Below are 12,692 nucleotides of genomic sequence, written 5' to 3'. Positions count from 1 at the left end.
AAGGCCGCCACGATACACTAATTAAAATTCAACGTCAACTACAACATTTATACGCACGACAAGTGTTCTAATTCCAGACAAACAAAAATTACACATTTTATGAATACAGAAAAATGACTATTGTTCTCTCATATTGTTATGTGAATTTTATGTACCTACATATTTAAATTATACTATCTACTTAATCTACTTAATAAAAAAAGCTTATTATTTTACCAAACAATGTCACCGGTTCTTGCGACTATCGGTTTTTACGACGAAATATGAGTAGTCCCTTCGATGTCGCTATAACAGATATTGAATATATAGAAATTCTTAATATATATAAATCCAGTGTCATGATGTATGTTGCCAATGAACTCTTCACGAACTGAACCGATCTTGATTAAATTTAATTTAATGTGTAATTTGGTTTAACTTAAGATGCAGGATAGTGTTTATTACGAATAATAATCCCAATAATTTAAATCTTAATATTTTTAATTATTACTCAGACAGAGCAATGCGTGGCCGGGTATACTAGTACACTATAAAAGGTCAACCAATTGAATAAGGACTGTTAAAATGCCAAACACATACATCGTTTATTAGTAACGATTTCGCTATAATGAAATACAGAATGATATACAGAATGCATAATTAATGTTTATTAGTAAGACCATTAAGGTTTATTGATGTGGTAGCCGAGCACGCTTCAGCACGAATTGGACCAGCTCGCACCGGGGGAAGTAGCACAACTCCACAGAAGTCCGGCGTGAAACAGCAGACTGCAGTGTTTTGTTCGGTGAGTGGGGGAGCCGGAGGCCCTTATCTTTTCTTTCCACTTCCCAGTCTTTTCCTGCATTCCTCTCGCGAATCCTATCTTAATCCCTTGACAATATGAAGACGGCAATCTATTTGTAGAGGCGTAGTAGGATTAGTAGGAAAGGATATAACGTACTTTAATAGTAACAATGAATTTAAAATAATCCTATCCTAGTATAATATTATAAATGCGAAAGTTTGTAAGGATGTGCGTGTGTTTGTTGCTCTTCCACGCAAAAACTACTGTACCAATTGCAATGAAATTTGGTACGGAGACAGCTGGACAACTGGATACTGTGATACGGACTTACGCGGGTGAAACCGCGGGGCGCAGCATACCGCTAGTAGCATTATAATTGATGATCTGTGAATACACATGATGCGAGCAGATGTAGAGAACTCTTCTTGAGAGCCGATGGCCGATATTTGCTGATCTTGCAATATAATATAATATAATATTATAAAGCTGAAGAGTTTGGTTGAACGCGCTAATCTCAGGAACTGCTGGTCGATTGGAAAAACTCTTTCAGTGTTAGATAGCCCACCACGGGCGAAGCCGGAACGGACCGCTAGTATATGATAAAACCTTCAAAAGAAAATGAGATCAGTGACACAAAAATGTGGACCCAGTTCGGGTGGAGCGCGCCCCGACCTCGCGCTCTCCTGTGATGGCCAACCAATCGTGATTGCCCATCTCCACCACATGCAAATAACAGAAATAATTGAGCAAACTTAAATCAAGTTATTACGGACACGAATGTACAACGCGAATACATGAGAAAAAAAATTTAAACAATAAAGCAATGAAAGACGTTGATAAGAGAGAATTTAAAAAACTATTGGGTACTTTTTTGTGCAAGAAGAGTTCCCTTGTTACGGCAATGTTAGTACCCGTGATATTCTCTGAAGCATTCAATGCATAGACCAGGTGTTTTATAGCAGAGTGGACAGTAATATCTTGAAGCTTTGCGAACATTGCGCTTTTCAAGGCAATGCTTGCAATCCTTTCTTTTTCTTTTGCCTTTTTTATTTTTGGGTAACTCGTCCGGCAAGTGGTATACGGTAGATGCGGAGTCAATTCGACTGTGAGATGATGGGCCTGAATTTAAATCATTACTGTCAATGCCTTCAATGTTTAGTAAATTTTTAATAATACTCAATCTGAAATCTAAAAATGTCATCGATGTTTTTGAATCTCCAGATGCTTTTGCGTGTTCTTTGAACATAATAAAAGCATTTAAGAGCATAACTTCGGTGACGTACAAAATAATTTTCTTGTACCATCTGGTGGATTTATTAAACGATGGATAATAAGATAACATTTGGTTTTTCTTATCAACGCCTTTGATATTTTTATTGTATTGTATGACAACATTAGGCTTTTGGATTTTATTTCCGCTCTTGAGCGTCTGTTCGAAATTTGAGTGATGCTCGGTTGAAATCATCAGTACATTCCTATTGTTCTTGTAATTCGTGACACAAACACCACGGGAATTATATCTCGTTAGCAATGTACCTCTGCCGATTTTCCTCTTAATCATGGATGGATTCCTAAATCTATTGGCCCGTAGGATACCGGTTAAGTAGGTTCGCTTCTCCAGCAGTTTCTCTGCTAATGCAACACTGCTGTAGAAACTATTTGTGTAAACGGAATGGCCCGCGTCAAAGTAATCTGCCATTAACAGCATAACTACTTTTTCAGCATGACCTCTCCCGTGCACCTCAGTATCGTGAGATCCACAATATATATGCATTTTCTGAGTAATACCATTAGTGTCCGTAAGTGCATACATCTTAACTCCATATTTATGCATTTTCCCATCGATGTGTTGTCTAATTTTTAAACGTCCACCACAATGCACTACGTCCTCATCGATTGCTAAATTTTTGGGGGGCGAAACTAATTCTTTCATGAGTCCATTGAAAAAGTTAATCAAAGGTTTGAGATACCGATTGGGATCTGTAATTTTATATGTGTTCCCATCGTTAAAAGACAAATTTTTGAGCAAATACAGGAATCGATCGCGAGACATAAATGAACGACAGAATGGTAGGTTATATAAAGAATCCGTACTCCAATAATCATTGATTCGATGTATACGAATGTGTCCCATGTGAAAAATCAACGCAAAAAACGTTCGCAACTCGTGTACTGTAGTTTCTTTCCAACTGTTTTTACATAACTTTAAAGCGTGATCGTTAATGCTAGTCACGAGGGTCGTCATGAATGTGGAGTTAAAAATTAATTCAAAGAAGTCTATCGGAGAGACCGCTAGACCTACGTTGAATTGACCTGTGTTGGTGAATGGAAATTGCTTAAGCGAACCCGTCTCCTTCCATTGATCGCCTTCGTCCGAAACTTCGGGACTCTCCTCGTCTTCCAAGTCCGACTCTGATGTCTCATCAGATGATGACGAATCGGTGAACATCTCTTCTTCCCTATGCAGAAATATAACATTTACTAGAATATTTTAATATTTGTTTATTTTATGCAATTATACAATAACGCCAATTATAAGACACACAAAACAGATATATAGTGCGATAAAAACTATGCAAAAATTAGAAACTACAATTTCTTTTATATAAAAATAAAAGAGTTATAAAGTGGTAATATGAGAGATTTCTAAGATAAAACTAAACAAATATATATATATATATATATATATATATATATATATATATATATATATATATATATATATATATATATATATATATATATATATATGTACGAAATATTACTAATGAGATCGGATTATATGCAATACACATACTCACATCCACCCATCTACACACACACGTACACATCATGCACGCAAACTTTTTCTCTTCTCGTATCAAGCCTTAACTGCACATCTGATGCATTCTAATTAGTGGCATACTTATACTAAATTAAGGAAACAAGCTTGAACTCAGCTTTGAAATATGAGGGCACGCCTCATACTTCAAGGTTGAGTTCAAAGAACGGGTGCCATTAATTACAATTTTGGTAATTTTGTCTGTAATTAAGCAATTTATTTAAAAACGATTTTTTATTTCTTGCACGTATTACAACTTAGTTTTAGCACTGAAATGTTCTTAGTTTTCAAAACTAGTTTCATTCTTTAAAAGTGTCTAATGTAAAAAATCATACATAATATTATATTATGGATTTTTAACATAAAAATCCCTCACGATTTGTTAAATACAATTCGAATGTAGTTAGTTTTGTTTGTAACAAACAAACTAATAAACTAAAATCATAAACTAATATTTAACTCCATTCCATAATCCCTAATCCATATTCCAAACCGACCCCACATATAATCGTAAATGTCATCCACGTCACTTTTTAGTTGTCTGCCTTTATCCATATGTTTTTTGAACATATTATAACATTTATTATAATATTTATTACACTATTGCCGCTTTAACAAAATCTATGGCATATTCCGAACAATACTCTGTTGATGATTACGAAAATATTAAAAAATGCTCATTGTACTGTATGGTTGTAAGCTGATTTAAATTATAATACTTTTAGTAATAAAAAAACATTTTTTATTTTAATATGTGAACAGTTCTTCTATTTAATTGAAATTTATGGTTATTTAGCACATTACTGTATTAAATGTATATAATGTATGTTTTCTTCTGAATATCAATAATTATTGATAAAGTTGAGTGTTTACATATTATAAGTTTTGATTCGTACTCATAGTTTTCGAACGCGTTTTTACCGGCAAAAACACAACATATTTTCATTTTTTCAATGACAAACTGACAGTGTCATACTGTCATGTCAAAGTATTGTGCTTCAACTATTATTTTATTGGGATTGATTAAATTAATTAATTGACCAAGGATTGTAATGAAGTGGAGTGAGCCAATGGAGTACTGGTGCCACCTAATCCAATAAGAAAACTTCTCCAACTGGGAACTTAGAGAAAAATATACCTTAGCCTATATACAATTATCGTGATTTTGTTAGAGGCTTTATTCAAGGAATTTATCAAATACTAATTGCCGATATTGAAACTAAAGCAGTTGACGTGAAAACAATTTAAACTAAACAGAAAATCTGGCAACTTATATTACATAAAAGGTGATTTAAGATACATTTAATAAGTGTCTTAGCAGGAAATTTAAAAAAAATGTTTTTATTCCTGATATCTTTGCGTTAATACTTACACATAATCTAAGTTCATATTTACAATAGATAGTAAGATTGTAGATAGTAAGCAATGTCGAGAACTATAATATAAATGTCTGTTTCTTATTTAAGATTAAATGAACTACTGAATAACTCAAGGAAATAAAATAACAGTACGGAACCATGAAGCTAGATGCTAAGCAGTGTCTACAAAAAATCATGCATGCAACTGGTTGTGGAGAGAAACCAACTTGGACACAAAATTTGTATTAATTTTGATAAGTGCCTCATTAGAAAGCAACCAGGTAGACTGAAGAGAGAGAGAGATTCTGTCCAGAGAGAATGTTTATACTATATTTCTATGTTATTATAGTGTTGATATGAAACTGATGATGCTAAATTTAAATGCCAATAACTGAAGAACATGTTCCTTTGATGTAGTTATAAATAATGTTGAAACTGTATTAAACTTATAACCTAGTTCTGTAGTAGGTTAAGAATTAAATTTTGTAAGATTGATGTTATATAGATAATAATGAAAACATAATTGTTTAATTCCAGATATCATAAACATGCTGTGTACCAAACGGAACTGAAGAAAATAAATATTCAAAGAAAAAAAAAATTTAAGCATATATTCAGTTTATCATCACAACTTAGCTTTAGCTTTAGCCGATTTTGTTTTGCATTTTTTAAATAATTTTTTTTTTGTGTCTAAAGCAATGATGGCTAGGTCTAGAGTGGAAGGTGTCGGTCGTCTCTAGCACAGGTTTATTCCTAGTTAAGACAACTAGTTAAGACAGTCGTTATATTTGATTTGTGTTGAATCTATGTATTTTTGCTAAATAAACTCTTTTATTTAACCGCTTAAAATGTATTATATGTATTTTACATTACATGTAATAAGTTCACCAAATAATATGAATCTCAAGAATGGCAATTTTTTCTCATTTTAAAGATTATTCGATTGTTTTAAAATAATTTTTTGTTACTTTAATCACAACAAGCTTTTTTTGTTGATTGCGTATATTAAACTCATCAGAGTCCCAATAAAGGTATTGTGCATAGAAAATATTATAAATATTTTCATTTCAGAAAAGAGAAAGTAACTCTTATGGTTAACATAATACTGCACAGAATCACCTCGAACTTTTCTTGTTTCTACATGTTTGCAGTCAATAGCTCCAATATAAACCTTGTATTACTTCTTGCTCTGATAAACTTGATGGCATGTGAATACATTGGCTAGATATGCTAGCTAAAGTCGTTGTTACTCAGCGATATAAAATATTAATCACAGATTGCTGACAGCCGTATCATCTTGTTTTCCTTTTGAGCCCATTAACTTAGAGCTGTTAAAACTTGTAGTTCAGGTGAAATGGAACCCTTTTATCCTATTTCATGTCATCTTACACCAAAATCGATTATTAACCTCACATAAGCGTTCATGAATCTATATTAATATTTAAAAAAAGAATGATAAATGGATTGAATCATTTTTTTTGCATTTAATTTCTTTGTTTGTCCTCAATATCAAGCATAATATCAAACAAATTTAGGAATTTTCAAGAATATTAAGGATAAGTGACAACCAGTCAGGACTCAGGAGTCAGCTGACGGCTGACGTTAGGGTTGCTTGAAAATAGATAGTGTATCGATTTATCGATAGTATTTCAAGTATCGAAACTATCGATTGTTTGGAAAAGGTGTCGATATATCGTTTATATTATTTTTTATTGTCCCTAGTAATTTTATACGAAATGATATCTCCGCCGGTGACACGGTCTAAAGTTGCATGGAATCCCGAAATATACGAATATATTGAAAATGATTGTTTAATGTGTGGGGAGTTATAGAGTTTATTTTAAAAACATTAGTTTAGATTGTTATTTTCAATTTTTTTTATTTTGTATTTTTGTTTTGTAGGTTTGCAGTTTATTTAGATAGAAAATGTAAGTTTTAGTATTAGTAGTTTTATTTTTAACATTCCTGTCTCAATTAATCGGCGAAGTTTTAGGCCAAATTTTAATATTGGTATTGACAACACATAAACTCGAATCGATAATAATTGATGTTCGTCAGTATTTAAATGGCTAAATTCCCTGACTTGTGTCGAAACAGAAAACTTACTCCAATTAGGATCACTCAACTCACTCACTCACACACACACACACACACTTATTATATGATTACTTACATATTTATAATTTACAACTTTATCGTTAAGAATATATTATAAAATGGTCTTTAGGGGTTTCGGCGCTGCGAGCTGTATTTCAGGCCTTGGCTTAGTACGTCAGCAGAGGCTTTCACCTGTTTTTTCTGATAAATTTTGCATTGTATAACTTATTTACTTTTAAGCAACTTATTCATATGTATGTATCCTTTTTGGTGACAATAAATTTATTATTATTTTATTTAGAGAAATCAACGATTGATCAACATTTTGTCCTTTTAAATATAGGGAAAAAACAACTAATTTGTTGTGTATGATGGAAAACAAATATTAATGCTGTGCAGCGACATCCGTTCCTTCAGAATGAATGTTTTCCAAAGCTCTATTATGAATGTAAAAAATGAATTCATTAAATTTTATCAATCAAAATTTAAATGTTTTAACATTAATTTAAAAAGTTCAACAGTTAATATAATTTGATTCTGTTTCATTATATTCTACTTCTAGAAAACTATCGATTAAATATCGGTATTATCCGAATGTCAAACTATCGATGTTTAAGCATCACTAGCTGACGTTAACATAGTAACCATTTTGCATCTACGAAACTTTCATGCAAGGGTACAAGCATGTGAAAAGCTTGTGTAAGTTAACATAGTTATTTCGATCGCTTAAAACACATGTATACAGACCTTCTGTCAAAACAAGTCTTAATAGTTGCATTTTTATTACACAGCGATTAGTACTTATATACATCGTGACGATTTGTTATTAATTTGACAGTATATATAACCTAGTTAGTGATATAACCTAATTTTCGCTTTTTTTCTAAAATTTCTCATTTATAAAAGCATTTCAATGCTATAAAACTAAAAATTAAAATTGAACAATTTTTCAAATTCCGTCAGTTAACGCGCACGTTACAAGCGTTTTATATTGCATATAATCCGATCCCTACTCAGAATCAATTCAAGTATTAAAACAAGAATAAATATATAAACTTACTCTTCACGATCTCCAAACAGGACATTTTCAGGAGTTGAAGCGTTGGCAGACATATTACTATCCACTTAATTTCACTGGATAACTTGACACAATATCCACGTCCGCACTATACGACAACCGTAAGGAGACTGATCGTTAACTGGTGAATTTTACCCTTTTATATTTAATAATACAATAGACGCAGAATTGCCGTCAATGTATATTGCATTGGCAATAAACAAGTTAATCTCTTGTGGTTAAGTCTGGCTAAGAAACCGACTGCTATAATCTTAGAATAATATAATGTTTAATTATTTCTTGGTAATCCATGCAGGTGCGACCGAGTAATATTTCGGAACATATTTATTCGTAGAATATACAGATCGTTCGCTTTTTTAAAAACAATAGGCAGCTGACTTTTCAAAAAGCGACTCGAGGATTAAAATTACTGATAACAGTGATTCGCAAAATTCTCTCTTTGTATCGTTTACTTGTTAATGTATAATTGGTGCACGTGCGGATAATGAGGTGTTTTAAATATTCGTGTTAGAATCTAATAAATAATCCGAAAATTACATTAAATTTATTATTTTTAATAATAAATAAGTTATGGTGAAGCTATTAATTATGAATTTATTTAAACGTCGCTTCCCACTGTCTGTACGTGAGTATGCAATGACCTTTAAAGCTGCAGGGGATGTTGATGCGTTTTTTTTTAATTTACTGAGGTTCAGGAGGTTCTTAGTATAAAGACGATTTGTTTTTTTTTGACAAAGGCGCAGCCATGGGTGATTTTGTATAGTATGGTTTAGTATAGTAATAAATTAGTCTTGTCTTAAACGTCATATGTATAAATACATCCTACTATATCCTACTATCCTACTAATATTATAAATGAAAGTTTGTAAGGATATGTGTGTTTGTTACTGTTTCACACAAAAACTACTGAACCGATTGCAATGAGATTTGGTATGTAGACAGCTGGACAACTGGAATAACATATAGGCAATTATATTCCTACGGGATACGTGCTTACGCGGGTGAAACCGCGGGACGCGGCTAGTGATGAAATAAGTTCAAAATAAAAGCTGCCAATGATCTCTTCGGTATATTTGTTGTATGCGAATTTTCTAATTCCAATTTGCCAAATTGTTTGTGAAACTTTTATAAGATGCGTGGGCATCTGTCGATTAACCGTTTTAAAATATCGTTTATTGAGCATGTTCGATACAACTCTACTGTTTCTGATATATTTAAATGATTTACCTGACATTATTGTCTACAATTGCGTATTATTTGCTGATGACATTTCTATTTCATTTTTCCTGACGACCGTAAAGTGATTAATAACAATTATAATACGATAATTGAAAATAATTTAAATAAAGTTTTAACATGGTTTAATAAGAATAATTTATCAGCTAATATGACAAAGACCAAATATATACAATTTTCTAATTGTAAGACTCAGAATAAGCCTTTGACTATTGCGCACTCTAGACTAGAGTTTTACTCGCTCCAGCGATCCACTAGAGTCTCTAGTGGATCGCTGGAGCGAGTAAAAATCAAGCCGCGTATCCATTACGCGCTCCAAAAGGACGAACATTGGCGCGCGTTCCAGCCGCGCGAAATTGTTACCATTTTGGAACGCGCGCCAATGTGTTCGTTGGAGCGCTCGAACGCGGAGCGGTGCGTTCCGTCGGGAGTCGGTTTTTTACCACGCATCAATCGTGGCGCGCGCGCCAATTGAGACGGACGCTTGTATTTTTTTGTGTTTGTTGCGCTCCGATTATAATGGATAACCAAAGGTGCCGTAAATTAATACAACTGTATGGTACGAAAGATCTACTGTGAAATACCACAAGTTCTTCGTATCATAATAAATCGCTTAGAGAAGATGCTTGGAGAGAAATCAGTAGTGAAATGATTTAACCCCGTGCCGGAGTTAAAAAAAAAAATGACTGTGCTCCTTTCATCATACAGAAGAGAATAATGGAGAATATCTAAAAGCCAAACCACTGGCTCTGGTAAATATTATATACTTCGATTTTTTCTTAAAACTAAAAAAACAGTTTTATATAGGGTAGTTTTTTGACAGTCTCCGTGGCGTAGTTGATTGAAGAGTCGGCTGTGAAACGTGAGGTCGTGCGTTCGATTCCCACCCAGTAATTTATCTATTAGTATGTACTTATAACACTGTTATTTTAACTGGGCACTTCTAGTTCAAACAGATGTTGTGTAAGATGGCTGAAAAGAATTAGAAATTTGTACAAACAATTTCTAATTTTTTTTGTGCAATCTCTTTAATAACTAGGTACCTATTTTTTCTCAAGCCATCTTACACAACATCTATTTGAACTAGAAGTGCCCAGTTAAAATAACAGTGTTACAAGTATGTTTATCCGTTGTCTATTTACTCTATTGTAGGAATGTTAGAAGATATAAATAAAAATTTAAAATTTACGTATATTTTTAAAAATTTGTTGGTTGATTGTTCACAGGTCGGGACAGTATTTACATATCAAAATGGTTTGGTTTTGAAGACTTTAGCTTCATGCAAGATAAATGTACACCTAATAGTACAATAGATACAATGCCAGACAATGGTAATAATACGTCGAATTCGAATGATACAACAAGCGCTTCGCAGGTAAATGTTACTAATTTTCAGTATCTATTTTGCCAAGGTATTGCTCCGTTAATTGCAAAATGTTGGGCGAGATGTAAACGTATTTCCTTTGCGTCATTCCCACTTCTACGTGGTACGTTAGTAAGATCGAGTAATGATGAATGTTCACCCTCATTTCTCCAACTACCTGGTGTGATGCCAGTTTCTGCTTCCGTGTCTAAAGATCCATGTGGTGTGTATTTCTGGCTAGACCTTTTTCGCAAAAAATTGTGCAAATGTATAACAGCTAAAACTACTTTTGTAGCTTTATTGGGTGATAGTAACATAGGTTTCCGTAAAACCCTGAATACCGAGCTTGCTATTCCGAAAGCATTTTCCACCACTCTACGTCCTCTTGACAGACGATAGTTAAATATTCTTTCTAGAGATCCCCTCTCTGGCTCCCCTTGGAACGGTTTCATTGTGTATTCGTTTAGTGCAAATGCTTTGTCTGCCAGAATAACATATGGAACTCTGAGGGTATATGGTATTTGAAGTATCGATGGCTAAGGTATTTTCATGGACTTTTCTTCGAGTTTCTTGTATAATGAAGTGCGTTTAAAAATCCCCCCGTCCGAAAGTCTCCCCTGGGAACCAATGTCAACGTATCTAAAACAGTAGTCCGCGTCTACGAGAGCGAACAGTACGATACTAAAAAAGTGTTTGTAGTTGTAATATTCCGTGCCGCTGTTACCAGGTCAAGCACCTGGTATCATTACGTGCTTTCCATCCATGGCGCCTATAGCATGAGGAAAATCCCATTTTTCTTGAAATTCTTGAGCAATTTCCAACCAATCTTCCTCGGATGTGGGGATCTGTAACATAAATATAAAATACAACGTGAATTAAATGCACGTTCATATTTCAGGACTCTACATTACAAAATGATGGCGAGTCTTCCCAAAATACCCCAGAAGAGTGTAATACACAAGAACAAATACAAGATACTATTCAAAAATCACCGAAAAAAAAAGTTATCGAAGAAAAGGAAAACAGATGATGAGGACGATAAAATGTTGACAGAAGCGTTTAAAATATTAACGGAAACGTCTCAAGCTACAGATTCATATTTCAGTTATGGCCAGCATATAGCGAATGAGTTAAGAAAATATGACCAGCATACGTTAATATATGTGAAACAAGCCATAAACAATATTATTTTTGAAGCCGATTTAGGTAGATATAGTCAATTTTATGGGTATAACACCACACAAGAGCCTCAAAATCTCGCAAATACGAATTCTTTGGCCAGTACGTCAACTCAAGAGAACGAGAAATAAGTAATTTCATTTAAAGTTAAAAATAAAATATATAAAACAAAATTAAGTTAAACGGTTTTATATTGCAGATAAATGTACTAAAACCTAAAAAATAATTTCATGGATACAGTCATTACGCATTGATTAAACTAAAATACAAATTGTGAAAGTATCAAGAAATTATTTTTTAGCTTTTAGTACACTTATCTGCAATATAAAACCGTTCAACTTATTTTTTTAAGTTTAGTTTTTTTCATAATAAATGTAAAATAGTATTGCGTTTTTCACTTACCTTTACCCAATCTTTTAAAACCTCACTGATAGCATCACAAACTTCTGGGACTATCCTAGATATAGATTGCTTTGAAACTCTAAACAGATACTGCAAGCTTGTATACGAGTCTCCAGTGGCAAGAAATCTCAAAGTAATAGTCAGCCTTTCAGTCACTGTAATAGCTTCGCGAAACCGGGTGTCCATTTTTTTTACCTTCGGCTCTATCAAGTGTCTCAAGAAATGGAAATCTTCTGTCGACATTCTTGTAAAGTTTTTTATTGTGTCTTCTACCACTTCGAACTGCATATCTCTAATAAGTGTCACTCCATACTGCATTCTTTTTCGGTATAATTCTTTCATCCACCAACGCATTTTTCGTTTCTCCGTTTTCT

General features: G+C 33.3%; 2 protein-coding genes across 2 annotated transcripts; both read right to left on the bottom strand.

Annotated features, from left to right (window-relative positions):
- Positions 1-467: 467 nt before the first annotated feature.
- Positions 468-8,372, bottom strand: LOC119838559 (piggyBac transposable element-derived protein 4-like). The gene is made up of 2 exons (XM_038364545.1): positions 8,121-8,372; positions 468-3,243 (listed from the first exon to the last, which is right to left on the bottom strand). The coding sequence occupies exons 1-2, from the start codon at positions 8,171-8,173 to the stop codon at positions 1,689-1,691; spliced, it is 1,608 nt and encodes a 535-aa protein (XP_038220473.1). The 5' UTR covers positions 8,174-8,372; the 3' UTR covers positions 468-1,688.
- Positions 8,373-11,465: 3,093 nt separating this feature from the next.
- On the bottom strand, positions 11,466-12,686 carry LOC119838462. The gene is made up of 2 exons (XM_038364409.1): positions 12,319-12,686; positions 11,466-11,582 (listed from the first exon to the last, which is right to left on the bottom strand). The coding sequence occupies exons 1-2, from the start codon at positions 12,670-12,672 to the stop codon at positions 11,466-11,468; spliced, it is 471 nt and encodes a 156-aa protein (XP_038220337.1). The 5' UTR covers positions 12,673-12,686.
- Between the last annotated feature and the right edge of the window lie 6 nt (positions 12,687-12,692).

This window comes from Zerene cesonia, unplaced genomic scaffold, assembly GCF_012273895.1.
Source record: "Zerene cesonia ecotype Mississippi unplaced genomic scaffold, Zerene_cesonia_1.1 Zces_u003, whole genome shotgun sequence".
In the NCBI taxonomy this organism is placed as follows: domain Eukaryota; kingdom Metazoa; phylum Arthropoda; class Insecta; order Lepidoptera; family Pieridae; genus Zerene; species Zerene cesonia.
Note: the sequence above shows the minus strand (reverse complement) of the source record. Positions and strands in the feature narration are given on the sequence as shown.

Excerpts from the sequence above, each read along its gene's own strand:
- LOC119838559 (XM_038364545.1), bottom strand. The coding sequence starts at position 8,173 with ATGTCTGCCAACGCTTCAACTCCTGAAAATGTCCTGTTTGGAGATCGT. Across the intron at positions 3,244-8,120 it reads CTGTTTGGAGATCGTGAAGA|GGAAGAAGAGATGTTCACCG; the intron begins GTAAGTTTATAT and ends ATTTCTGCATAG.
- LOC119838462 (XM_038364409.1), bottom strand. The coding sequence starts at position 12,672 with ATGCGTTGGTGGATGAAAGAATTATACCGAAAAAGAATGCAGTATGGA. Across the intron at positions 11,583-12,318 it reads TTTTAAAAGATTGGGTAAAG|ATCCCCACATCCGAGGAAGA; the intron begins GTAAGTGAAAAA and ends TTTATGTTACAG.